The sequence below is a fragment of the Typha angustifolia genome, chromosome 2 (genome assembly GCF_048772165.1).
Source record: "Typha angustifolia cultivar Huaian chromosome 2, ASM4877216v1, whole genome shotgun sequence".
Lineage (NCBI taxonomy): Eukaryota > Viridiplantae > Streptophyta > Magnoliopsida > Poales > Typhaceae > Typha > Typha angustifolia.
In genome coordinates, this window is record NC_133240.1 from 3,138,665 (window position 1) to 3,163,630 (window position 24,966).

At 35.3% G+C, this 24,966-nt stretch overlaps 2 protein-coding genes across 2 annotated transcripts; one reads left to right on the forward strand and one right to left on the reverse strand.

Annotated features, from left to right (window-relative positions):
• The first annotated feature begins 7,483 nt into the window (after positions 1-7,483).
• LOC140772297 (homeobox-leucine zipper protein HAT4-like) lies at positions 7,484-9,052 on the forward strand. Its single transcript, XM_073114298.1, has 4 exons — positions 7,484-7,668; positions 7,804-8,102; positions 8,196-8,275; positions 8,380-9,052. Exons 1-4 carry the CDS (start codon positions 7,551-7,553, stop codon positions 8,726-8,728), a joined length of 846 nt encoding a protein of 281 aa, XP_072970399.1. The 5' UTR covers positions 7,484-7,550; the 3' UTR covers positions 8,729-9,052.
• Positions 9,053-9,287: 235 nt separating this feature from the next.
• On the reverse strand, positions 9,288-22,752 carry LOC140772936 (U-box domain-containing protein 35-like). The gene is made up of 10 exons (XM_073115202.1): positions 22,606-22,752; positions 22,036-22,272; positions 21,117-21,238; positions 20,916-21,037; positions 14,190-14,386; positions 11,741-12,027; positions 11,526-11,627; positions 11,013-11,441; positions 9,972-10,724; positions 9,288-9,799 (listed from the first exon to the last, which is right to left on the reverse strand). The coding sequence occupies exons 2-10, from the start codon at positions 22,226-22,228 to the stop codon at positions 9,617-9,619; spliced, it is 2,388 nt and encodes a 795-aa protein (XP_072971303.1). The 5' UTR covers positions 22,229-22,272; positions 22,606-22,752; the 3' UTR covers positions 9,288-9,616.
• Between the last annotated feature and the right edge of the window lie 2,214 nt (positions 22,753-24,966).

The following is a 24,966-nucleotide window of genomic DNA, read 5'->3' on the forward strand; positions in this document are numbered from 1 at the left end:
TGTCATCTTCCTTGTTTCAACCATTAATAAAGGTTTGAGGTTCGCCTGCTCTGATACCAAATAATAAGCTCTTATACCAATTGATAGGCTCTGATACCAATTTGATAAGCTCTGATACCACTTGATAGGCTTTGATATCAAATTGTTACGTTCTGGAACCAAAAGATCGGCTATGGAACAATTCCTTAAGATATGAATTTATTATAGGAATCAGTCCACTTAACTATGGGAAAATATTTGTCAGATATTCTCCAATAGTTAGAAAATTACGAAACCAATTGTATTGGATCCATAATTACCTGATCTACAGCTTTCATATTTATGCCCTTCACAGATTCGAACTTTAGCAGGGACGAAAATATGAAATAACGTAGGTGATGGTAGTGGTGACGGTGAAGTGGATGTTAGGGTTATGGATGGGTATGGAGATGAGGGTGGATTGTGGAAGTGATTAAGGAAAGTAGACGAAGGAAACGAAGTGGTCGAGATCCCAAATAAGAGAGGTGGTTCGATAGTCAAGGAAGATTAGAAGCGAAGAGAAACCTTGCCAACGGTAGAGGTTGAAGGATGGTGAAGAAGAAGAAGGGAGGAGTCTAGAGAGAAGATAGGAGGCAAGAAATCAAGAATCCAATAGCATCATGAAGTTGGTTGTCATCCACATATTTATAGAGGCTAGCTAACAAGTCCTAAAATAATATGAAATCCTAATTCTAGAGGATTCCTATCAATCGCGTTCGAACGAGCCCGGTCACGTTCGAACGCACTCAAAAAGCCCCTTCTCTAGATTTGCGAACGCGACACAGGCATTCACAAAGCGTTCGAATGCGAGTGTTCACAAGGCGTTCACAAACGCGGGTATTCACAAGCTTTCACAGGGACGTTCGAACGCGACTCCACCTGCGTTCGAGCACGACCTATAGGAATTTTATTTTAATAAAAATAAATACCTAATACAATAAAAAAAGATCCTAACTAAGTGTATCAAGTACATCATAATCTGTGGATAGTGGCATAAGTTTTTTTTCTCAACATCTTTTAGCAATTGTGCATGTTATATTTGTACTTTAACTTCGACTCAATCTCAATATGTTCATACAAATCTTTGAAATTAGAGTAGTCTCGTTCCATTACAAAGTTAAGTTGTCTTCCATTCACATATTTCGATAGCAATGCTTATTGATTTGGCCTCCATGTACCTCCATAATAAATTCTTACATCAACAAAGCTACTTTCCATCTACAATATAACCATAAGAATACATATCACTAGAAATCCATCACATAAGAATACATAACTCTAAAACCCATTACACTGAGAAAACCTAAAAGAAATACATAACAAAATAGGGAACCTTACTTTAAAACGCATCGGAACATAAATTCTTAAAATAAATCTATTACTGGAAATTGTAATAGAAATTTATTACTAAAAAATGTAAACACATCCTTAACAAAAATCCCTCTCCACGAACCATAATACAAATCAGTAAAAAATGTAACAAAAGACAAAAGAAACGAAAATAAAAAAGATTTAAAGTTAAGATAACAAACCTTGATTGTTTGCATGCGACTATGTTTCTTAACGAAGAGAACCTTGGCTTGTGTAGAGAATATGGGGAGGGAGATGGAACCTTGACTTTATTGCTTACGAACTGAAAGACAGGGAGGAGATGGAGAAAATTTGGAAAAATGGAGAAAAAATAGGGTTTGAGCTAGAGAGATAGAGAAAAATCAGTGAAGTTGTGATAAGCTTCTAAGGATTATACGTCGCAAGGATTTTGGGGGATTCTTATAAGGCTTGATATTTTAATTTTATGGGGTAGGGTTTAGTTTTAGAAAATAGGATTTAGATTTTGTGGGGTAGGGCTTAGTTTGGGGAAAAGAATTTTGTGTGGTAAGGTTTCATTCTGAAAGAGGATTTTGTAGGGATTTTTTGGGTTAGGTTAGGACCTTTTAAGGGTATTTTAGTAATCTTTGAACTAGAGTCACATTAACCATATAATATAGTTAATGTTAATTAGTTAAAGTAATATTAGGGTGTTAAATGAATATTATAGGAAAAAGGAGGTGTCGCGTTATAAAATCCTTAAAGACAGGGGTGCAAATGACAAAATAGGCAAAATGTAGGATGTGATTTGTAAAATTCTCTAAAAATTATACCCAAAATACTATCATATAATCAAAAGTATTTCAGCCTTTTTATTGAAAGAATATGTTTCTCAATTACAAGTTATTATTATAACTTCTTTGCTATCATTAAAATAATGTAGTTATTTATTATTTGTTATCATCAAATCAAATAGTAAACCATAGATGATGCCAACTAGGTCAAGTAGGGTCACATCATTAAAACATTAGGCTCAATGGATTGAGTTTATTTATATTTTAATTAATTCACGATATAAACTCTTAAGACAAGCATATTTAAGTCATATGAGTTTTTAAGGCAAGTCCAATTAAGTTATATAAGCCCTTAAAATAAATTTAGTTAAGTTAAATAAGTTTTTAAGGTAAATTCTAATTCGAGACGTATAAGTTTGTAGGGATAGTCCTAGTAGGACTTATTGTACCCGACCTTTATATATAGAGAGGTTGGGCTCTCTTTTTAATCATCAATTAAAGAATTGAGAATTATAATTTAGCCTTAGTCCATCTTAGGAGTAAAAGTAAGAGTAGCATAGGAATAGTCATAAGAGTAAACTAGGGGTAGAAGTAAATTAATCTTCCGTCATCACCTCCATTACTGCCCATCTTCACTTTTTAAACCATAGTCACCACCTTCCTTCATATGCCACCCTACCTTACGGCCATCCACCACCACCATTGGTGGTTCGCCACTCTCCAATGACCACCGCAACATTAGATAATTACTAATCTATCTATTTTTGACCTTCCTCCACTATTTTAATTTTATCTTTTCTCTCCAACTTCAAAATCATGTGAAACCAAAACCGTTAGATTCGTGACTCTCGACTCCCATAAAAATATCATAATTTTATTACATCCAAATCAGTCTAGATTTGGTTTATAACAGTGGAATCATAATCACCATTTCTCAGCCATCAGTGAATACGTGATCTAAGACAAAAATCAAAAGAAATTGCTGCCATGGAGGACCAAGAACTCATCTCCATACCAACTGGGTTTTCTCCGGGGCCACCATCGACCACCCTCTCATAAGCGTCGCACCATCCGATATTTATAATTCTATCCAATTTTGATCTTCCTTCCCTGTTTTCTTTTTATTTTCTCGCCCCGATCTTAGAATCATATGAAGCCAAAGCCATTAGATTCATGACTTTCGAGACTTCCTCATATAAAAATATCATAGTCCTAACACAAACTATAAAAACAAACTAAACTCAAGGCAAAAATGAAAATCAAGTAAGAGAGGAAACATAAAGCTAAGAACAAATAGAAAATATAAACATGGCAAAGATAACGACATACATATTTTAACATGTAAAACCTCTCTCACAAAAGAGAGGAAATATTATGGATCTAATGAATCTCTCGATTTAATTTATTTTACGCTCAAATGTAGATACATACAACCATTCTCACTATGCTTAGAACAGTCTCAAAGATTGAAATCATTCTCTTGCTTGAACTTCAAGTCTAAGTTAGCTTATGCTAGTGGGCTGATTGAGTCGATTGAGTAGATCTAGTCAAGTCTAAGTCTGATGGATTCAGACCTAATTGGCACATTAGAGGACATTGGACTCGAATGAATCAAGTCTATTTACCTTATTTGTTTTATTTATTTATGTGACTTAGTCAAAGTCTTAATAGGTTTAGCCATTTTACTTATTTGTATGAGCTACTTTTCTTATTTGCTTGAGTTAGAGTCTTATTAGGCTAATTAAGACATGTTTAATTAGCTAAGTCTGATTAAGTTAAGTTAAATTAAGTCAAGTTGAGTCCAAATTACAGTTCGATTAGTTTCTATAAATATGTGGAGTCTTTTGATAATTATACAATTATTGGATTCATCTTTTTTGATAATTGTACAAATATAGGAAAATCTCAACTCATCTCTAATAATACTTAGGGTTAAATATATTATACTATCATATACTTATACTCAAAATTATTTTACCCATCTGTATTTCAAAAGTATCAAATCAGTTTCTATAGTTATAACTTAGCAGCAATATATCGAAAACCTATAATCCTATCTAAAAAACACAATAAGGGTATTTTGGTCATTACAACACAATTCAGTTAAGTTTAATAGAAAAATTAATATTCTCACTTTTTAATTATAAGTGCAGGAACATTTAGAAGTTTTTAAAATACAGAGGAGTAAAAAATAATTTTAGACATAAATACAAGATGGTAACTTATAGGGTATTTTATAAATCACACCTTATATTTTATCTATTAAGTGATTCACCCGTCTTTAACAATTTTGTAATCCAATCCCTCATTTTTTCCTATAATTCTCATTTAACACCCGGACATTATTTTCACTAACTGATATCGACTAAATTACTAAAATACTCTCACCGCTATTTTTCCTCCTCTCTACTTTTCATCTAAAGAAGGCATGAGTAATTTATGTTTTTATATATTATAACAGAATGTTCCTTTACTGATACCGTTCAAATTAACAGAGAGTGTTGAATAAGAATTATTAAGAAAAAAGTAGGGGTCGAGGTACAAAACCCTCAGGGTGTAAATATAAAATAAATAAAATATAGAGTGTGATTTATAAAAAAAATTAAAATATATTAAACCTTAAAATTTAAATTATAGCTCAGATTTCATCCTAACCGGTTTCACCACTTCCTATATTATAATGGAACATTGAAAGGAAAAAACTAATCCAACTTGCGAATACAATCATATAGGAAGGTCGACAGCTAGAATACACAGCTGGATTCAGGGCCCACAACACGTGCATGTGCTGCAGCTCATGCCCCACGTGCTCTCCGGAGACCTCATCGATCCCAATAAACTTGATCATCCCACCATAAGTTCCCAAGGTAATATATCTCAGAACATACGGCTAGGATTGGCCTGATTTATCTTAACAAAATAATCGGACGGTTGGGGCTCCGTGTGCGTTTAGCCGAAGAAGGAATCTTTTGTTAGTTGCCATGAAGCTGCTTAGAAAGTGGCATAGCCATAGAGATTCCAATATATAAAAAAATCTCCAATGATTTGGTGGGAATGTTGACCGTGATAGTAGGTTTGACCGCTTACCCACGTGTGGGCGTCACATGATCGTACATTTTCTTCGCTGGCTGACCTTGGGATTCCACGTAAGATATTCCGTCATATGTGACGGAATATACTAACGATCATTAGTCTCCATCTTCGTTGTATAAAAGTAGTTACTTAAAATAGGTGGTAGTTATTGCACACTTGGAATATTCCCCAGCTCAGGAATTGATGAGTTTAGGAGATTTATCTATATTAGACGGGTATAAGCGTACAGGAAAATTTACAAATTTCTTTAGCCAAACGATCTACAATTGTTACTAGTCCGGTCCCTGAAAACATAAAGAAAGTTTAAATACATTTTATATTATGTACTTTAAAGAAAAAATGTCCTTCCTTTTGAAATTTTCCATATCATTTATGCCCCCAAAATTTTAATTAAATTATAATTACTAAGTTTTTCTTTTATAATTAATAGTGTCCGTGTTTTATTTTCCAACATTTTATTAATTTGAACACCTTTACGTGTAAAACTTTTTTTTAATCAGCGTGTCACGCTAAACTTTGTATCTGAATACATATTTATTTAATAAAACTATAATTCTTAAGGTCATTTTTCACCTCAATTAATGAGGTTATAATTAGCGGTCGGTTAAAGATTCAAGGGGGACAGTGACACGAAAAAAGTCTAAAAAAATAAATTAATTTCCATCAATAGCATAGGCGGTTAAATTAGCCCAATAGAAAAGTTCGCTCAATCTCAATCTGGTAATCAAGCGCATTGCAAATTGTACTTATCGTATAAATTGCTAGTTCGGAGCGCAAAATAAGTACAAAGTTGTTGGTTCCTCAAGATGCCAACTAAGAGATAGTTTGTATTATTCTAGCATTCATAGGATACTCTTTTGCAATAAATCAAATATTTGGTTGTCATGCATATACCTCCTGGGCAGGTGTAAAAACAAGTGCAAATCTTCTACCTAATATCTTCGATTTATATGAAGTTAAGAAAAAAGTATATTTTATATTAAGTGTAAAATTATTAGTTTTTTAATCAAAACTAATAATAAAAATAATTTTATTAAAATTATTAACCTTTTCACTATTTTGCCATTTATTTTATTTTATTTTTAATTTTTTTAATGTTTAAAATATAAAAGTGGGAAGGACTGAATGAGAGAAAGTTATGGCAAAACAAAAGTTAGTTTTTTAATTAGTTAATGACAGGTGTAAATTGTTTTTTTATCCGTTTAAATGATCATAATAGTCCATATAATTAAAAGCGTGCAGCATGATGAGGAGGGAACTAAGGCACATGGATCGCACATGGGGATGAGAGTCCGTACGATGGGTGGGTCCAATGTGGGTGGTAGGGTATGATTGGGGGAACACGTGGGACAGCTAATATGCGCGTGGGGAGCGCACACTTCTGATTCATCTACCCGACAGCGCCTGGGATTCGGAGATTACCCCGGTGCTCATCACTGTTCAACAAACACTTTGTTATTGCAATTTGCTGGCTGTGATCTGATGATGCAAGAAATTATCACACTTTAAATTTCCGGGTTTTCAAAAGTTTATGCTTTTTTTTAGGGAACCCAAAAAGTCACTTTTCGAACTTATGAAGATATCTACGAGGTTTTTCCCGGATTTCTCAAAAAAGAGTAAAAACAAAAACAAAAAAAATCCTAACTCTGTAGGATATTTATATTAACTGGAGTTTTTGAGAGAGAGAAAGGGGGGGGGGGGGGGGGCCGGGGGGTGTTGGGGGGGATATAGGCGCAATATCACTATGTAGGGAGGGGAACAGCTGGGAAGAGAGCCCATCGATTACGGGGGGAAATGAGGGGGTGTCCGGAAAAGGCTCGACAAAATGACACGCACGGCCAGAACTTGTGGGTCCTACTTGCCTCCTCCTTGGACCATTCAAGTGCTTTGGACGGCTCAATATCGACTCTAATTAGCTAATTGACTGTATCGAGCCATTCAATTACCCATCCATTATTACCCATAATTAGGCTCCCCCTAAGTAACGAATTCTTTTATGATCTATATTAGATACGAATCTCCTTTTGTAGAGCATATTTATCTTCTTTGCCCACACTAATTTGGGATATTGGAGTCAAAACATTAAACCAGTCAAGGAGCCGGACTTTATGGGCTTGGTCCAAAGCTCAACAAGGAAGCTCAGCTAGAGTCAAATGGCAATAATTAATGCGATCATGCCTGCCACAATAATTGTTAAAACCTCCGACAACGCTAAGTCATGATTGTATGCGGTGCGACCCTTTACCTATTTAACACCCCAATACAACCACTTCTCTCCCCAGAGCCTAAGGCCTTTCATTTGTCCTTCTTCTCCCACCTTCTCCAAGAGACCCAAAGATGACAGTAGACAAGGTAGATCTCGGACTTAGTTTGAGCCTCACCTGTTCTCACAACCACAGCTTGCCTGCTCCTATCTATCAAACCACACCGTGGAGCAATCTCCTAGCTTCTTCAGGTAATTTTTGTTTTTTTTTTCTGATTCAGTTAGCTAATCGTAGATCTATATTCCAAGAAAGCAAGAGTACTTCTTTCTTACATGTGTGTTACATATACTCTTGGAATATGGAAATTAATTAATAGTGCAATGCAGTCGAGGAAGCTCGGCCGAGGCTAAAAGGCATCGACGTTATCCGGAAGGCCATGGCGGTGGAGAAGGCGACGGAGGAGGAGGAAGAGGGCGCGTCGTCGCCGGACAGCACGTTGTCGAGCGAGAGCGGCAAGCGGAGCGGACCGGATCCCTTCGACATCCATCAGTTGGAGCGGACCGGCTCGAGGGGGATCAGCGACGAGGAAGACGGCGACGCCGGCTCCCGGAAGAAGCTCCGCCTCTCCAAGGACCAATCCGCCATCCTGGAGGAATGCTTCAAGGAGCACAACACTCTCAATCCGGTATATACGCATTGTTCATCTAAGAATAAGAATATGAATGTAGCTTTCATCTCCTAGAGAGAGAACGACCTAAAAGTGTAATCTTTGAAACAGAGGCAAAAGTTGGCATTGGCAAAGCAACTCAATCTGAGGACAAGGCAGGTGGAAGTGTGGTTCCAGAACAGGAGAGCAAGGTACGTAAAAATCATCTAGACCTCTTAATTTATTTTTTATCCTTTGAATAATGTGAATACTATGTGATGATGATGATTAAAATGTGAATGTGTATATGATGCAGGACTAAACTTAAGCAGACAGAGGTAGACTGTGAGTACTTGAAGAAATGGTGTGAGAGGCTAACAGAAGAGAACAGAAGGCTACAGAAGGAAGTCAGCGAGCTGAGGGCACTAAAGGTTATGCCGCCGCTGCTCCGACCGCCGCCGGAGAACATCGTCCCTCTGACTACCTTGACAATGTGCCCCTCCTGCCAAAGAGTCAACTCTTCTAGTACTGCCACCACCACCGCCACCACTTCTCCTCTGCCTAACCACCATCAATTTTTCCCGATGGTCACCGTCTCGAGTCAACGTTCTTCGACATTGCCGGTTCTTGCTACTGCCTATAATCCACGTTCGCGGTGCATCTAATTATTCTTTGCTAGATCTCGTGTTCCATGAGCTGACTAACATTGCAACAGAAGGAACTTCTAAATCACATTGTTGGGTCTCTAATGTTTGGAGTGATGAAGAAATTGTATCTTACAAGTTTGACACGTTGTTTGGTGATCGAAAAAAGATGATTTTTTTCGTTTTTAGTTTCATTAGATTTGTTACTCTGTAGGTAACGGTAATGAAATGTAACCCCATCTACTTTTTCTTTGATGGGAATGTAACAATGTAAACTGTGTTCTATCTTGGAACAAACTTTATGTAAGCAAGCTCTCGGCAAAATCAAGAAATCTGGAGCTTTTTCTCGGCTAAACTGATTTGCATAGTTACTGATTCATTTCAATTCCCTCTTGTTCTGCTCATGCTTCCAGGTAGATCCCCCAAGATATTGAGAACTTACAATTATTCACCAGACCCTCGCCTCAGAGAGTTGCAGTCCAAAATGGTTCAAAGAACAAGATTAATGTCTACCAGATTATAATTACTTAACTGTGAATAGTTAAGGGAAGAGTAAAACACGAGCTAACTAGCCATCAGATTTATATGAACAAATAGCAGTTTAATGCTATATTCATGGGCCAAAGTTTTAACACCCAAAAGTCATAACCACAGGGCAGCAAGCTGCACGGAGATCATATAGAACAATGGAAACTATTTTCCGCTGCAACCTTTACTAGTTATCCTTGCTTCTATGTTCTTCCTATTTTCTTTACGTCCAAACAATTCTACAATACTTGATAAGATTTACAATATTTCAGTTTGGCGTCTCCCACAAATGTCAACAAAAGGAAAAGGCTTTGTTGAACTAACTAGGTGAAAATCGGTATTAAGGCATATTAATTTATCCTCAGCATCCAGTTAACAATATCAATTTGCCCTTGACTTCCACTCGATAATGGCAGAACGAAGTGAATGATTAGGTATAAGAGTTTTATTCGGTAACTGCAAATTTGTCATTGGAGACTTGTCATTCATGCTAAGCCACATCTCTATCGCTCTGTGATCATATGTGTATCCATCCGATGCAACATAGGGATCATCCATCACCTCCTGCATAGAAGTTGGTTCCATGGGTGTCAGATCACATAGAGAAAAATTGCATGCTCATCAGATCTTGTAAATTGCATAAACCAAAGTTTATGCTACCATCTTAGGAAATATAATAACTGAATGGCGACTGGCAGCACACAGTTTACAGACAAGAGGCAAATGACATACTAACCTGAAGTATGGGACAAATAAAGTGGTTTGGAGGTGCAGATGGGATATGAAGTGCTGAATCTGGAGCCTTCATTGCGATCTCTTTCAGTCTTTCCACAATTGGAAGAACTTGCTCCTTCAAGTTAGGCCGGTCCTTGCGCCTCAGTTCGGCACAGCTTAGGCCAAGACGAAGCAACTCAAGCGTCTCCTCAAAAGGCCAATCCCCAGCTTTTGGATCCAATATTTCTCTTATGCATCGATTTTCTAATGCTCTTTCCACAGTGTGGGCAAGTCCCATTGGTGGCTTTGCTGTTAGCAACTGCAAGATAACCATTCCTAAAGCATAAGTATCAGACTTAGGTGAGACCAGACCAGTCCTTTGGTACTCAGGGTCTATGTAGAAAAACGTCCCAACTGGAGCAGTGTCCTTGATCACAGTAGACATTGTACAATTCACAGAAGGAAGTATGGTGGAAAGGCCCACATCGCCAATTTTACTCACAAAGTTACGATCAAGCAAAATATTTGCAGGCTTAAGATCACGGTGTATAATGGGTTCTGGCTTTGAACTGTGAAGGAAAAGGAGAGCTGAGGCAACCTCATAGACAACTCTATACCGGTGGAACCACGGGAGAGGGGGAGTATCATTTTTGCACTGTAATCTATCATCCAGACTACCATTTTCCATGTATTCATACACCAGGCAACCACGTTCAGGACAAGCGCCAAGAAGCAGCAAGAGATGTGGGTGGCGAACTCGGCCAAGAATTTCAAGCTGAAAAAATAACCATTCAATAAGACACATGAGGGCTTGAAATATTCTGAAAAAATCTAGTAAGAAAGAAAAGTATAGTATTTGAGCCTTTTGAGGACACATAAGTACGCAACAAAACAGATAGAAAGCTTATATTTGATTTAATTCGGACATCATGATGGATATATCTTTTGTAGAATGTAGGGCATGATACCAAATGCAGATTTTTCAACTCTGTTATATCTAAGAATTACATAGTTTATTCTGCCATCATAGTTGCTATCTATGCAATCCTTGAAACTTCCATACCTCTTGATTGAATTGCTTGGTTCCATGACCCTCATTTGAGTGAAGAACTTTCACTGCTGCAATTGTATGATGAAAATTACCCTTGTAGACAGTTCCATTTGACCCCTTACCTATCATAAACGCATTAGAGAACGATGATGTTGCAGATTGTATCTCGTCCCATGTATACCTCTTAAATTGTTCACTGCAACCTTCATGGGATTTCTCTAGCATCTGCTTCCCCGCTAATTCCCTAGCAGCACTCTTCTCTGTGTACTTTCTTTCTGCAAGTTCTCTCTCAGCACATGCCTTTACAAATTTGGCCTCTCTTTCTGCTGCTTGACGTTCTTCCCTTTCTTTTGTAGCCAACAATTTTACTTTCTCTTCTCTGAGTTTTATCTCATTGAGTTTAACTTCTTCTTGAATTCGTCGAATACCTAATTCATGTACCTTATGCAAGATAAATATGTAGGCAGATTATTATAGTTATCTTCCTCTAATATCCACGCTAAATTATGGAACTCTTAAACTTACTTGGCGAGAGGCATCAACTGATTCATCCTCAGCAACCTCACGAAGCTTCTGAAAATGCCTAAGTTCAATTCTCAGTCTTTCAAGCTCAAAGTTAATATCAACCTGCATTTAAGAAATCCCTCAGAATGGATAAATCATTGCAAAAAAGGTAAGCACTCTATGGACATTGCAGCCAAAGGTAAACACCCTTTAAGTTGTTCAGTCAGTTTGGTTACCTGATCTTGAGGAAGTGGTGAATCTAATCTATTTTCTGATGTTGACGTCACATCAGAATCAAGTAAAAATTCATCTGACTCGAAGCTTCTGTAACTTGAAATCATGCTGTTACCATGTGTTTTGGATCTCGTTGAACTGGAACTCATTGAACCTTCATCAGTATACATTCCTATATTGTCGTAAGAAGTATGCCTCCTATGAGCAAAATTGTTGTTTATATTTGCGATGGCTTTGCTACGTTGACATGGTAGGGGAGAATGGTGAAGGGAGAGACTTGTTGTTCCATCTGTTTCAGTCCATATGTAAAGCAGAAGGAAACAAAATTAACTCAAAAAAAAAAATCACTCAAGTACAAAATAAAGAATATACATATACACATTTCACAGAAGTTGTAATAGAGTTCATAAATTGATAGAATTATAGAATATAAAAACATTCAGAATCTTTTATATTCATAAGTACAAACTGTGGGAATTACAGTAAAAGACAGTACAACTGTAAAAGATGCATGCTTACACATTGGGTTGCTGAGTTAGGTAGTGTCCAGTTTAAGTTAAATCTCATAAATCTTGTCACATATCAAACTTTCTCAACTCAGACCAAATAGTTCTGTAATATGGTGAAATAAGATCACAACTGAATCCTTTACTAAATAGAGATCCAAATCAGAATTGCTGACCAATTAAGAAAGAAGGTCAATCTAAGCCTAACTCACTTTCACAGTTTCCATATTTGATAGCTGCTGTTTGCGCCTTTCTTCTTCTCCTCCTAAAATTCCTTCTCGAACCCTACTGCCCTCATCTCTTCTTCCTTCGTTTGCATCTTCCGTCATTGTATCTTCTACCTTCGTTCGCTTCGCTCTCTCTCACATGCAGCGGCTCCAACGGCCAAACCTATGTGGAGTTCCAGGGGAACCCAATTTGTTTATTTGCTGTTTTTCTACCCTTAATTTGGTTATCCTGAGTTTGTTTGGATCAATTGCTAAGACATTGTTATATCCAATCAAGATTGATGCTATAAGATAATTAGATTAACAGGCTGCACACAGCTACTACTGACATCTTTCTCATCTGAATCCCCATTGCCATGAAGTCCACTGAGCTTTCTTTATTTGTTTATTTTCTTGAATGAATCAGAAGGGGAATATTTCTGGTGAGGCTCGGAGGGTTGTCATAATTAACCAGGGTGGAGAAGGATGATCGGATCCTCCTTCCTAATTTGGGATGCTTAACCAGCATCCATGATAGGTTGGAGTGCCCGAAACTTGCTTGTTTTGATATCTCTGAAAATTATTTTTGAGCATAATTGTCGGTATTTCAATGTTTCATTTCTATTTTAGTTGTAAATCTAGTCAAAATTATAGATTTGGGGTTCAATGTTTCAGGGCATGTGAATTGTTCTATTTATCTAAAAGGAGGACAAGTAGATGATGAAGAGGAGCATAGCAGGATTTATGGGTATTCTCAATTTGGCAGAAAAGGTAATGAAAATGAAACAGGAGCAAAAACTTCCACTTTTGTCTTAATTATTTTACATTCTGTTTTGATTTTCTTTTCCTTTTGGTAGGATTATGATCTTTGGAGAATAAGAGGCTTGGAGCGATGTTGCTGTTTGCTTTTGTTCAAACTATGAAGTTTGAAATAGACTACGAACTTGAGTTATATTGTACTTGTGATGGATTATTGTTAGCTTTGAAACTTGGAACTATGATTAACACTTAAACTTAATTACTTAATGGTGGTGATTAGTGCCTTTGAAATTGGCACAATATATTTTTAATTACTTAATGTTCTTTTGTGTTAATTTTTTTGTTAATTTATCGGTGAATTGGTGAGTTATTATTTTTATGTTGAATTTAATTTATGGTTGAATTAATATTTTTGTGTTGTATAAGCTTTTTAATCGTGTTAATCGTATTACCCTGTCATGTTAAAATATTATGTGTACATAACCCGTTTACCATATGGGTTACATAGGTCATCTCGTGTTATCTATTTAATATTCGACTCGTGTTTCTGTCTATCAAATTTAACCCGTTTAGTAATCAGATCGTATTCGTGTTAGGATGAAATTGACATGATCCAAATCTGACCATTACACATAATGGTTCGTCCATAATAGTTTTTTGATACATATGTTATTCTTAAAGTTCAAGCACTTTATACATTAAATATACTTATACTTATAGTGTGTTGTTATTTATGAACATATTTGAGTACAATAGAGTCTTCAAGGGATCATAAAGAATTCAGAGTAACATACCATACTAAAAAGGACATAACGAAATTGCATTAATGAACATGAAGTATAATAGAGTATTTTCATACTTAGATATATGTTAACCTTTTAATATTAATAACAGAATGGCATATACATTTTCTTGCTTGCAAATTATGGAAGAGATTCAAAGATTTCAATTGGGGTCTCATCTCTGTTACAGGAATTTACCTGAACATGTAGTTGGAGAAGAAGTTGAAAAGCTGGAAGAAGCAAAACTTGAACTATTAGCATCGTTGGTGATTTCTTCTACTCCTGATGTTGCACTGTGAGCAGATGAGAGTTTTCCTTTATATACAATATAGACTGTACAGAAGCTGGGAATGCATCCTGAGATTTTTGAAGACATCTTGGAGGCTTTAACTTTCCTGAGAGTAGATTGGTTGTTGCAATATGAGTATCAGACTTCAGTGAAAAGTAGAGATGGTCTAGCCATGCACCACATCATGCCAAATTCATGCATGGACTGATCAGAGCATGCATTCAGCAAGCATATGGCAAATAATTATTCATTATCTGTACTAAGCATCATTTTTAAGAAAGGAAACTCAGCATTACAAACAATTTTAAGATAATGGCAACAAAATTACATATTGAGAATAGGTGAAAAGGATACTTCTAACAGATTTAACATGTCTTGTGTTGCTGATAAGATAATGTAACCTCCCAAAGTCGACAAATGCAAAGTCAAGGTTTAGAGTTTACTATGTTTTAAGAAAAACATTAAGAAAGGGAAACTATACTAGGAATGCCGGTGCTTTATATATATATATATTTCTAAGTGCAACTTTGTTTGGAAGGACAAAAGTAAATTCACATTTTACCCTCAATCTAGGAGGAGATCTAGTTGTATATTCGTTTTTGTCTGGTAAATTTTGGTTTCATAATTGCTGTAAAGATATTGATCGATGGAAAAAAAAAATCGATTTTCATAACTGAATATTACTACTCATGTATAAATAGGAAAATAATGCTCTCTACTGACAACGACGCCGCTAGTGTCGCTCTACCAACGCCGTCACTGCTAGCATCACTCTCCACCACCACCGATGCTGCCAACGTCGCTCTCCACCTAGTGCCATCTTCTCTGAACTCCACCTACCATCGCCTCTTGTAGTTGCCAACCCCTATCTACCGCTGTCGCGTCTCTATCGACTTCTTCTCTCGTCTCTATGATCGTTGTCATTTATGAACCTGAGGATAAGTCTTGATATGAGGAAGATTTGGGTGTGAAACCCTAGCTTGAAGGTGAATGTGTGAAATCTATCCCTAACCATGACAATACTTGGCTTGACTGAAATGACTTAAAACAATAAGAACCCGACAAATTAGAACGGTATAAGAAAAGTTTTAGTCTACTACTCGAAGTCACTAAGGATAAGTCTTGTCATTAGAAAAATGTAGGTGTAAAACTCTAGCTTGAAGGTGGAGATATGAAACTTATCCCCGAATATGATGATATTAGGCTTGAATGTAGTGACTTAGAGTGTCAAGAAACTACGGGACTTAAGCAATATGAATGCTGGACTAGAGCAATATGAATGTTGCAGGGGACAAAGTCGAATTCTCTTCCACTCAAGAAGAATGATGCAGACATCAGTGACATACTACACAAGCACATTTGTTAGTACAGTTCCTCTTTCAAAAAATTAATCTTAAGTCAATTATTTTTATTATACATTTGTTATTTATAGTGTTTAGTGTTATATTTACTTTTTTACAATTGTTTAGAGTATTATTTGCTTATTGTCATTTATAAGGTCTATATATATACTAACTTTTTTCTTAGTCGGAGATTTATCTCTAATGTGAGTTGTGAGCGTGTAACCTTAGTTGAGAATGAAGGTGTGAAATTTTATTCCTTTTCTCTTTCTAACCATTATCATTCTTAGATCCTAATGGTCCCATTGTTTCACATCATTAACTCAACCTCCAACTAATCAATTGTATATGACAAATATATTCTACATAACATGATGCCACAAGTTCTTTTTTCACAACTCCACAAGGCACAATGCTTCTATGCAAAAGTTAAGATTTCTGAGCTTCTTCCTCCCATTACAACTAAAGAACCTTTTCGTGTTTCATGGCTGTACTTGAAATTGCATAACTACAAACTCTACAATCAAAATCTTGAAAGAAATCAGGATCCTTTTTAGAATTGGAAATCTACTAAACTTTAGTCTTGTGGTTGAACTTCTAAAACGCAACAGCCATGGCCACCATGCTGATTTTGTCTTCATAGTGCCACGCTATTGTTGTTGTGCTGGAAAATGGGCGAACTAGCACATGGCGGCCAACACAGTGAAGCATGGCAACCGTTACCTATGATTATAGCCAATGATAGTCATAGCATGTTCAAATTTATTTCTGTTTTGATAATGTATATCAAGTACTCCAATTAAGGATTAATAAAAATGTAGCTTTCTGCTTGCATTTCAATCCTCTTGACATGAGGCTAACTCGAAGTCTTTCAAAACAACTATGCAAAGGAACATAAAAATGAAAGTATACATATAACTAGTAGGAATATGGACATTATTTTAAAATGAAGTCTTCTTCTTACATTTTAAATCCAGGATTTCTTTCTCATATAAGACTCTCGTCATTTCATAGTCTTGACCTACAGAAGTTGCACAAATTCCTAGTTCTGATTCTTAGGATGCGACTATTTCCCAAGCATGACTAGACTCCAGCATGACATCTTGAATTGTGATGGTCTCTATATATGTCTATGATTCCTAAACATCAATCTTCTCTGTCAAATCAATGATCATAGTCAACACCAACCATACCACTAGGGAAGTTCAATTTGAATTCTCCCTAGCATGCTGAACTGGTTGATGAAAGGTGGCTACTAATTAAACTTTTAAGATCGACCTTAAAGCTTGACGACCTCTCAGAAGTTTGACATCCAAGCTTTTCCAGAACTCACCTTTTAAAAAAGCATGACAAGTTCATTGAAATTAACATCACCAGAAGTTATGGACTTAGGAGAGATAGATCATTGCACCTTAATCTAGCTTATCGTTTGTAGGATATGCATAGGCACACAAACAAAATATCAGAGTAGCTAAATCTTTATCATGGGAAGTAGAAAATACATCCTTTACCATCTTGAACTTGATGGCTCCAGATGGAGACACGCACGAGCCTTTTGATAGAAATGTAAGTTTGCCTTTTAGGAAACCCTAACCAAACAACCTGATCTTGTTGCGTTGGGTCAATGACAATAGCTCCATTACAACTGTCCGACAAAGCCGAAAGGTACTTGCAGAAAACCACTCTTAAGAGGTATATAAGGAACCTCAATCTACAAAGTTGAGCACTCAAGTAGGGACAATTCTCAGATGTTGATCATTTATTATGAAAAGAAATAAAAAAAGGGTTGGCCAAGAACATTTTGATGGAGTGCAACTCTAATTTCAAATGTGAATCGTCATTAAGAGGTAGAAAGTCATTTCGAGAAACCATCATAAGTGGAGAAAGTATATTACAAGACTATTTATGCCCAAACTATCAATTGTTAATATTTTATTTTAATTAATTAATATGTTTTAGTTATATGTAGACTTCTGATCAATTGAATCTTATTTAATCAATAGTCAAACTTGAGCTCAAATCAAAATTGGGCATAGCCACTTAAGTTAATTGATCAATATTAACCAACTCAACCTAGCTCTCATCTCTCAAATCATGCTTAGGTTAAATCAAGATCCATTGTTTACTTTCTTCCTTATCTAAATAAAATTGGTTTAGATAAAAAAAGTTTCCTTCCTTTTCCATCTAGCAACAGATTTTTAACAACAAAATTCTATCAAGCTACAGATTTTCAGCAAAAGGTCTCCATTGAGTGACAGATTTTCAACAAAAATCTCTGTCAAGCTGCAGATTTTCAACATCCTCTTCTACCTAGCTATGTTCAGCAATCAAATCTCTATCAAGCTGCATATTTTTAACATCCGCTTCTACCTAACTATTTTCAGCAACAAAATCTCTATCAAGCTGCAAAATTTTATCAAAGAATCTTCATCTAATGCAGCAGATTTTCAGCTCCAATTCAGCAACAATTTTAACAATAATTGCAACAGCAAACAGATTTTAAATTCCTATTTAAACAGCAATTTCCAACTAAGCAAATTACTCATCTAATGCAGCAGATTTCCAGCTTACTAACCAAGATCTTAGCCACTATATTTTATCCAAAAAGTTTATAAATAGAGGGGTTGAGAGCTAAAGAGGAATGTCTTTTTAAGAGTACATTTTGCTTAGTTTTTTTGGAGGAGTTGTTTAAATTTCAGCTTTTAGACTTGCAATTGTTTCAATTCAATTGACAGCGATAGAGCTCTTTTGAAGAAATTTTACAAGCTTTGTAAGTATAGCAAAATTCGTATCTGATATTTAGCATAATCTCTTATTTTTGGGTATGGACTTTGACGATTTTTAAAAAAAATATTTAATCTACAACTCTCCAGTTCAAAGAAATCTATTTGGATCTGGGGTTTGATGATTTTAGAGCTCAATGCTAACAAGGGTCTTCAGATAACCAAGGCTTTTGATCATATTTTGTGTAGTTTTTTATAAGAAGTATTAGATCTATCATTTTGCTAATTGGTCATACATATTAGAGTTACTCTTTATGTGTTAAATCTCATGTTTATCTTTACTCAATTTTGTGTTATTAATTACTAAAATAAATTTTTAATTTTTTTAAGGTTGAGAATGAAACTTGTAGATAACATATTTCTTTTATTCTAAATCTCTTATATTTTCTTAATTTCTAAATAGTTTCTTATTTCTTCTACTTTAAATTTGTTGTTTAGAAATTAGATATTAGTTATTTTTCTTAAAAATGATACATCTAATGATTTAAAATTCTTACTCTATATTTTGCTAAAAGGAAGCAAGAACTTAATTTTCAAAAATTGAATTGTTCATTTAAAGATAATCTTTCGATTTATCGGTAATTGATTTCTTGTGAATCATAGAAAACAAAGAGATTTAGATTAGCTAATAAAAATGTGTTATCTACAAAGTGGATTTCAAAACCTTATCTCTTACACTAAATTAAAAAAATTTGTAAAAAGATTTTCTTTTTTTTATAAATCTCCTAAACTCTTTTCCAACTAGGTTAAAATTATCGTTAAGTTTTTTAAACATTTCGAATTTTCAAACAAGTCCTAGTTGGATCGATACCTTGCTTATCGATCAAATTCATAGATTCCACACTTGCGAGTATTATTAAATTTGTCACAATAAAGACAATCCATACATTACTTTAAAAACTCCTTTAAGGAACTGAGATGTAAAATACATCTTCCCCTTTCAGGAAAAGTGACAAGAATCTTGTGTCCTATTTTCTTTTCCATCTATAGAGCCTTTACCTCCATTTGCAAAGAAAGGTGAGTTCATTTCTCTATGTTTGAGAATGTTGCACATCACTTCCAAATTTTATATACATATTCTTAATAAAGTAAACTTTAATTTTTCAAGACAAGGTAAGGTATTGATCTAAGATCATGGAAAAAAATGATTTGGTATAGTGTGGTCAAGAAAGAAACATCATTTAGGAAATAGACAGCAAAGCATGGAATAAGTCTTAAGAAAGGTTGACATAGAAACCACTAGCTTGAAAAATGTTGTTCAACTATAAAAATAAATAATGAGGATGCTCAACTTTCAAAACATCAAAATAAACTCAGAATGATAAGAACTGACAACTGAGGTAATTGAACCTATAAAACACCTTTGATGGTAGAGGAATGAAAACCATTTGATTATGAGTAATGCATATACAGCCTAAATTGAAGAGAATATCCATCTTTCTTCTTAATCTTTGATAAGGAAACAAAAAGATAAATATTTAATCATATTCTAATACTTTCCTTGATTATGGGTTTGAGAAATTCTGATAGGCTCAAGAAGTGGATTTGACTTTAGAAGTTTTTAAATTATAAGTGTCAGATGAGATTGGCAAGATTCGAATTCAGAACCTTTGCTTTGATACCTTTAACTGACTAATTATTCTAACAAATCTATACAATAAGTTCATTAACCAACAATTGAGGTAACATGCAAATATGAAGCTCACTAAAAGCAATTAGCATGGGGTACTTCAATTTTTAGATTCTTTATTGTGTTAGGCACTATGTGAACTCCTAGTCCTAGATCATTTCAAATTATCATTTATGAGCATTCCTTTTCTTGCCTAATATTTAGTGGACTAGTATAAATGTTGACGTCCACTTCCTGATTAAAAAGTAAAGGGACCTAAGAGCGATAAAGTATGAATTACCAAATGAATGAATCAAGGAAATAACATACCACAATCAATTAGTTAGTGAAAATGTCATAAGATAGTCGGATCTCATGTAATGCAAATACACGAAGCTTTGCTTTGTAATTTTGGCCATATCATGAAAAAGTTCTGGAAAGGGAAAATTAACTAGAAACCTAGTGACAACTTTCCAGAACCTAATTCTGTTGCCAACTTGCCATTATAGGATTAGCCAAAAGGTTCCTTCTCTAAAAACTTTGAAAAAGAGATCCTAGCACCTCACTATAAATAGTCCATTTTGCATTCTTCTTTTCAAGTCATTAAGTAGTGTCCTGCTTATTAGGTTGTTAGTTGTCTACAACATATGAAAAAACCTGGCATTTAAATAGCATGAAAACTCATGATAAAAATTACAGAGGTACTTTACATGAATATGAAAGCATATCATATACACACACTAAATTAATTTTCACACGCTAAATTAATTTACTAAGTTACTTGCTATTTAAAACTTTTAACTGAAACAAAACGCATTCACATTACTTTCTAAAATTCAATTAAATTTGCAAAGACACTCAATACTTGAATCAAAAGTTGAGTACTTAAGCGTCTTGTATTACCTAGTAAAGATACTTTTGGATGAAGCACCTATAACTAGCTTGGTAATTGTAAATTTAGCAATTTCCCCAGATATTGCATCAGCTACATCATCTGCCTCAATTATTACAGCTTCAGCTTCCACCTGCATACCAAATCATTTTAGTGCTTATCCTTCAGTGATTCAAATTCTTAAGAACATACTATAAAATTAGCACACTGACCTGACTTTTAGCACACATTTTCTTGTATGGTGAAAGCATAGCATTTATATGCCACTCCACCTCTTTCTTGTATGCAGACGCTACATCTTCTCGCACGTTGGATATAGGAAGGTAATTTCCCACTGAAATTAAAAGAACAGAAATACTTTATCAATCATTATGTTTTACATTCTTTCTTGCATGCAGAGGAAAGATAAAAGCCAAAATAGAAGAAGAAAGTAATTATGCAACAATAAAAGTCATATATGTATTAAGATAAGTGAATAAAGAAACAAGATATTGAGATGCCATGATATGTCCATTGATGGAAGGCATGTACACTACGATGTGCCTTAAGTAGTTCACCATTGCTGCAAAGCTGCCGACAATGGCCGACCACAACCAAGATGTATTAGATGGCAAAATACTAACTTTATATGCCCACCCCATCAAGCAAGCATATGAGAATGGATGGATTAGCCGACCAGTGTATGTCCTATCCACTCAAGAATGTAAAATCCTTCTATTCAGAAAATGCATGACTAAGAATATATTAGTCTTAGAGAAAGTGGCTGAGGTGTCGTTTGGCATTGCTAACACAAAACACATGAAATCAAACTGGTCCTTAAGAAGTTTCTTGTTATAAAATTTCACTCACCTACAAAGTTTAGCATTGCTAACACAAAACACACACACACACAAAAGTAGGAGGTGTGGACTAAGAACTCCAAGATTTATAATCTTGCATAAACTAGCCAAAGTAGAATCTTGTATTCAATAAGTGAGCATGTTCCTTTACAAGGAGGGAATAAATTTAACCGTTGTTCCTCAAATTAAAACAAATCAACTATAGGAAACAAAATGGGTGAGATTGCACAAAGAAGAACCTTCAAACACTGAAACAGGATTTTGAGAACAATCATTTTATAAGAGATCTTACTTGGTGTCGGTATCATGGTGATCTTCGAACGAATATGCAGCAGCCTGAAGAAAACTCTCCCTTCAGGTATGAATTTCTCGAGAGCCCATTTAACCGCATATTTGCTGTTCTTACTTCCATTAACCGCGATTGCAACAGTTAAGAACTTGGGAACTTTCAATTCTTCCGGTTCATCAGCTTCCTGAATTTCCATATCTTCTCTCTTTCTTGCACCAATCAGTAATCAAAATCACTCCTCTGCCAATAAAAAGAAATGGTTCATTATTTTCTCCATATTGCCTAATTCTTGGAGGCATGAGTAGATTTCTCAAGGACATCTTTAGAGAGAAAGAATATTGCATAACGATTAGTACTAATCCTGAACGGTTTAGATCATTTGCAAATATCTGCAGAAGTAAAAGCTAAATACCAAATGCACAAACAATCAAGGGCAAGAAACAAGCATTTTGACCGCATAATGTTATTAAAAAATCTACTCTCTCCAAAGATAAAAACAAAACAAAACAAAAACCCAGAACCCGTGCATCGTTTTATTCCAAAATACAAGGCAGAGAAGGAGAAAGGAAATACCATGAACAACCATGAAGGCTTCGAGGCATGAAACGGAGATGGAACCTCCTTTGATCAGTGAAACCCGCGAAACAAAGAGAGAAGAAACCAAGAGATAAAGGGAAAATCCAAAAGGACTCGCTGTATGATATGAATGAACAAAAGGGAACCCAGAATAATAGTTAGAAGTTTCTCTAGAAAATATATAAATAGATTAGCGTGACAGGCTGACAGCAAAAGGTTTGAAATTGATTGGATTGCTACGACTTTTCTAACAGATTTAAGGGTTAATTACGTCAAACATCCAGAACTATACCCCCCGGAGACCCATTTTTTTAAGGTTATAATGGCCTCCTTAAATTTTTAATAAATTTCAATATCATCTTTCTATTACTGTGTCGTAGAAAAAATTAGGCAGACGTAATTAATTCTAAATGATCTGATAATCGTTATACAACCCATTAATTAAATTAAAATAAAAAATATTTTAATAAATTTTTAATTTTTTTATTATTATATTCAATCATCTTTCTCTCCTCCGTTCCCTTGTATCGTCACCAACCTATCTTCATTCAACCTTCCCTTCTATTCACTCTCTCCCTCCTCCCTCCTCCCTCTCTCCCTCTCTTCTATTCTCTCCTTCTCCGAGTGAAGACGCCGGCATGTCTCCACCAAAGGTGAGTTTGTTGTCATGCCACATGGGATGAGGAAGCAGCAATGAGCTCATTAGCAAGCTACATGAGACGGGAGGCCACGGCAAGGTCGCTCCCACGTCGCATGGGATGAGGAGGAGGCCGCAACGAGCTTACTACCATCGCCCTCCTGCCCACGCACCGCCGCCTCTACCATTGCCCTCACGCTCATGCATTGTTGCTGCTGTTGTTACCCTCCCGCTCATGTGCCACCCGATGCATATGAAGGTAAAAGGAGTGGAGACGGAAGAGAGAAGAGAATAGGTTATTTGCTATTTTAATTTAAAAATTAATAATATTGTGATATATTCATTAGATATATAGTTGGTCATTATGTGTTTTTAATCGGCCCTAAAGTTTAGGAGTGACGTTGTAATTTAAAAAAATTTAGTACAACTCCGTAAAAATTAGGTATAATTTAGGGGTGTGAGCTTAACTATCACTACGAAAGAGAAACTAAAAATACTTTGTTCTCCGGCCTTATGTCTCTCTTCGATGGATCCAACTTCTAGAATTTCTTGCCGGACCCACTGATCATCCAATGTGGAAGAAGTGTTGAACTTGTGGTTGATATACTTCAGATTGGTTGGTCCAAGGAGAAGAATTAATGGTCTCTTTGGACTCTTGTGTGGAGATCACAGCAGTTGACTTGGACGACTCGATTACAAGCGATTTATCTACACGGACCATTACAAAATTTATCAAATATCAATTTTATAATTAGAAGGGCAAATCATAAGTTTTTAAGATACAATCACTGGATCACAGTATTACGATTGATCTACTTCTAAATCTTTGATAAAATTATGTTACCAATTTAAACAAAATCACTTTATCCTTTAACATTTTCTTTTTTTGGAATCAGGTCACCTAAAATTTTCTATTAGAATACATATTTATTAAAAAAAATAGAGTCATCTAAGTATTTTTGTTATTCTCTGTTGATAATGTTTAAAAGTTTATGGGAATATAATGATACGAAACAACGTTTAAGAGTAAAACAGTTTTTATTAAAATTACAAAATTTAAAATATTTTTTATTTTATAGGTGAAAACAGTGGGCTCCACTGTAACCCAGTTTGAGATTGCATAGTACTGGAGATGGTGACCCAACAGCTAGCCTGAATAGATAAAATACCAAGCAACCAACCGCTTCCACTCTTAAGCAACTGCATCATCTTAAACTATTAAAGGTCTAACTCTATGCGAGATGAATATTCTAACATACTTGTCTCAAGATTAATAACCAATATATAATCCATCAATTTAATTAAGTTGGCTTCTAGGTGCTCCTTTCATAATTGATAACTCTATCAAGCAAGTACATGTGTTATACATTTTATACATTTCATGGCCCACGATGGAAAAACTAGTATAGATATTCCCTTCTTTGATTATGAAGTTTGACTCCAGCTCCTAACTTTTTTTCCTCAGTTGCTACCTATAGGGTTATATATTTTTAATTTAAAATGAAGTTGAACCTCAGCTTAGTTACAGTTCTTAGGTGTAAGGTACCTGAAGTATCTAAAACAAGAAAATGTAACAGAACAAAGGGAATAGAGACTTATTAACCAAAAAGGGTTGATCTGAGTTCCTGCCATGGTTAGCCATCCAGTCTGCCGCAGCGTTCTACTCACGGTAGACATGGGCAACAGTAACCGAGAGAAATTCGTTAGCTTGAAGAAGAGTT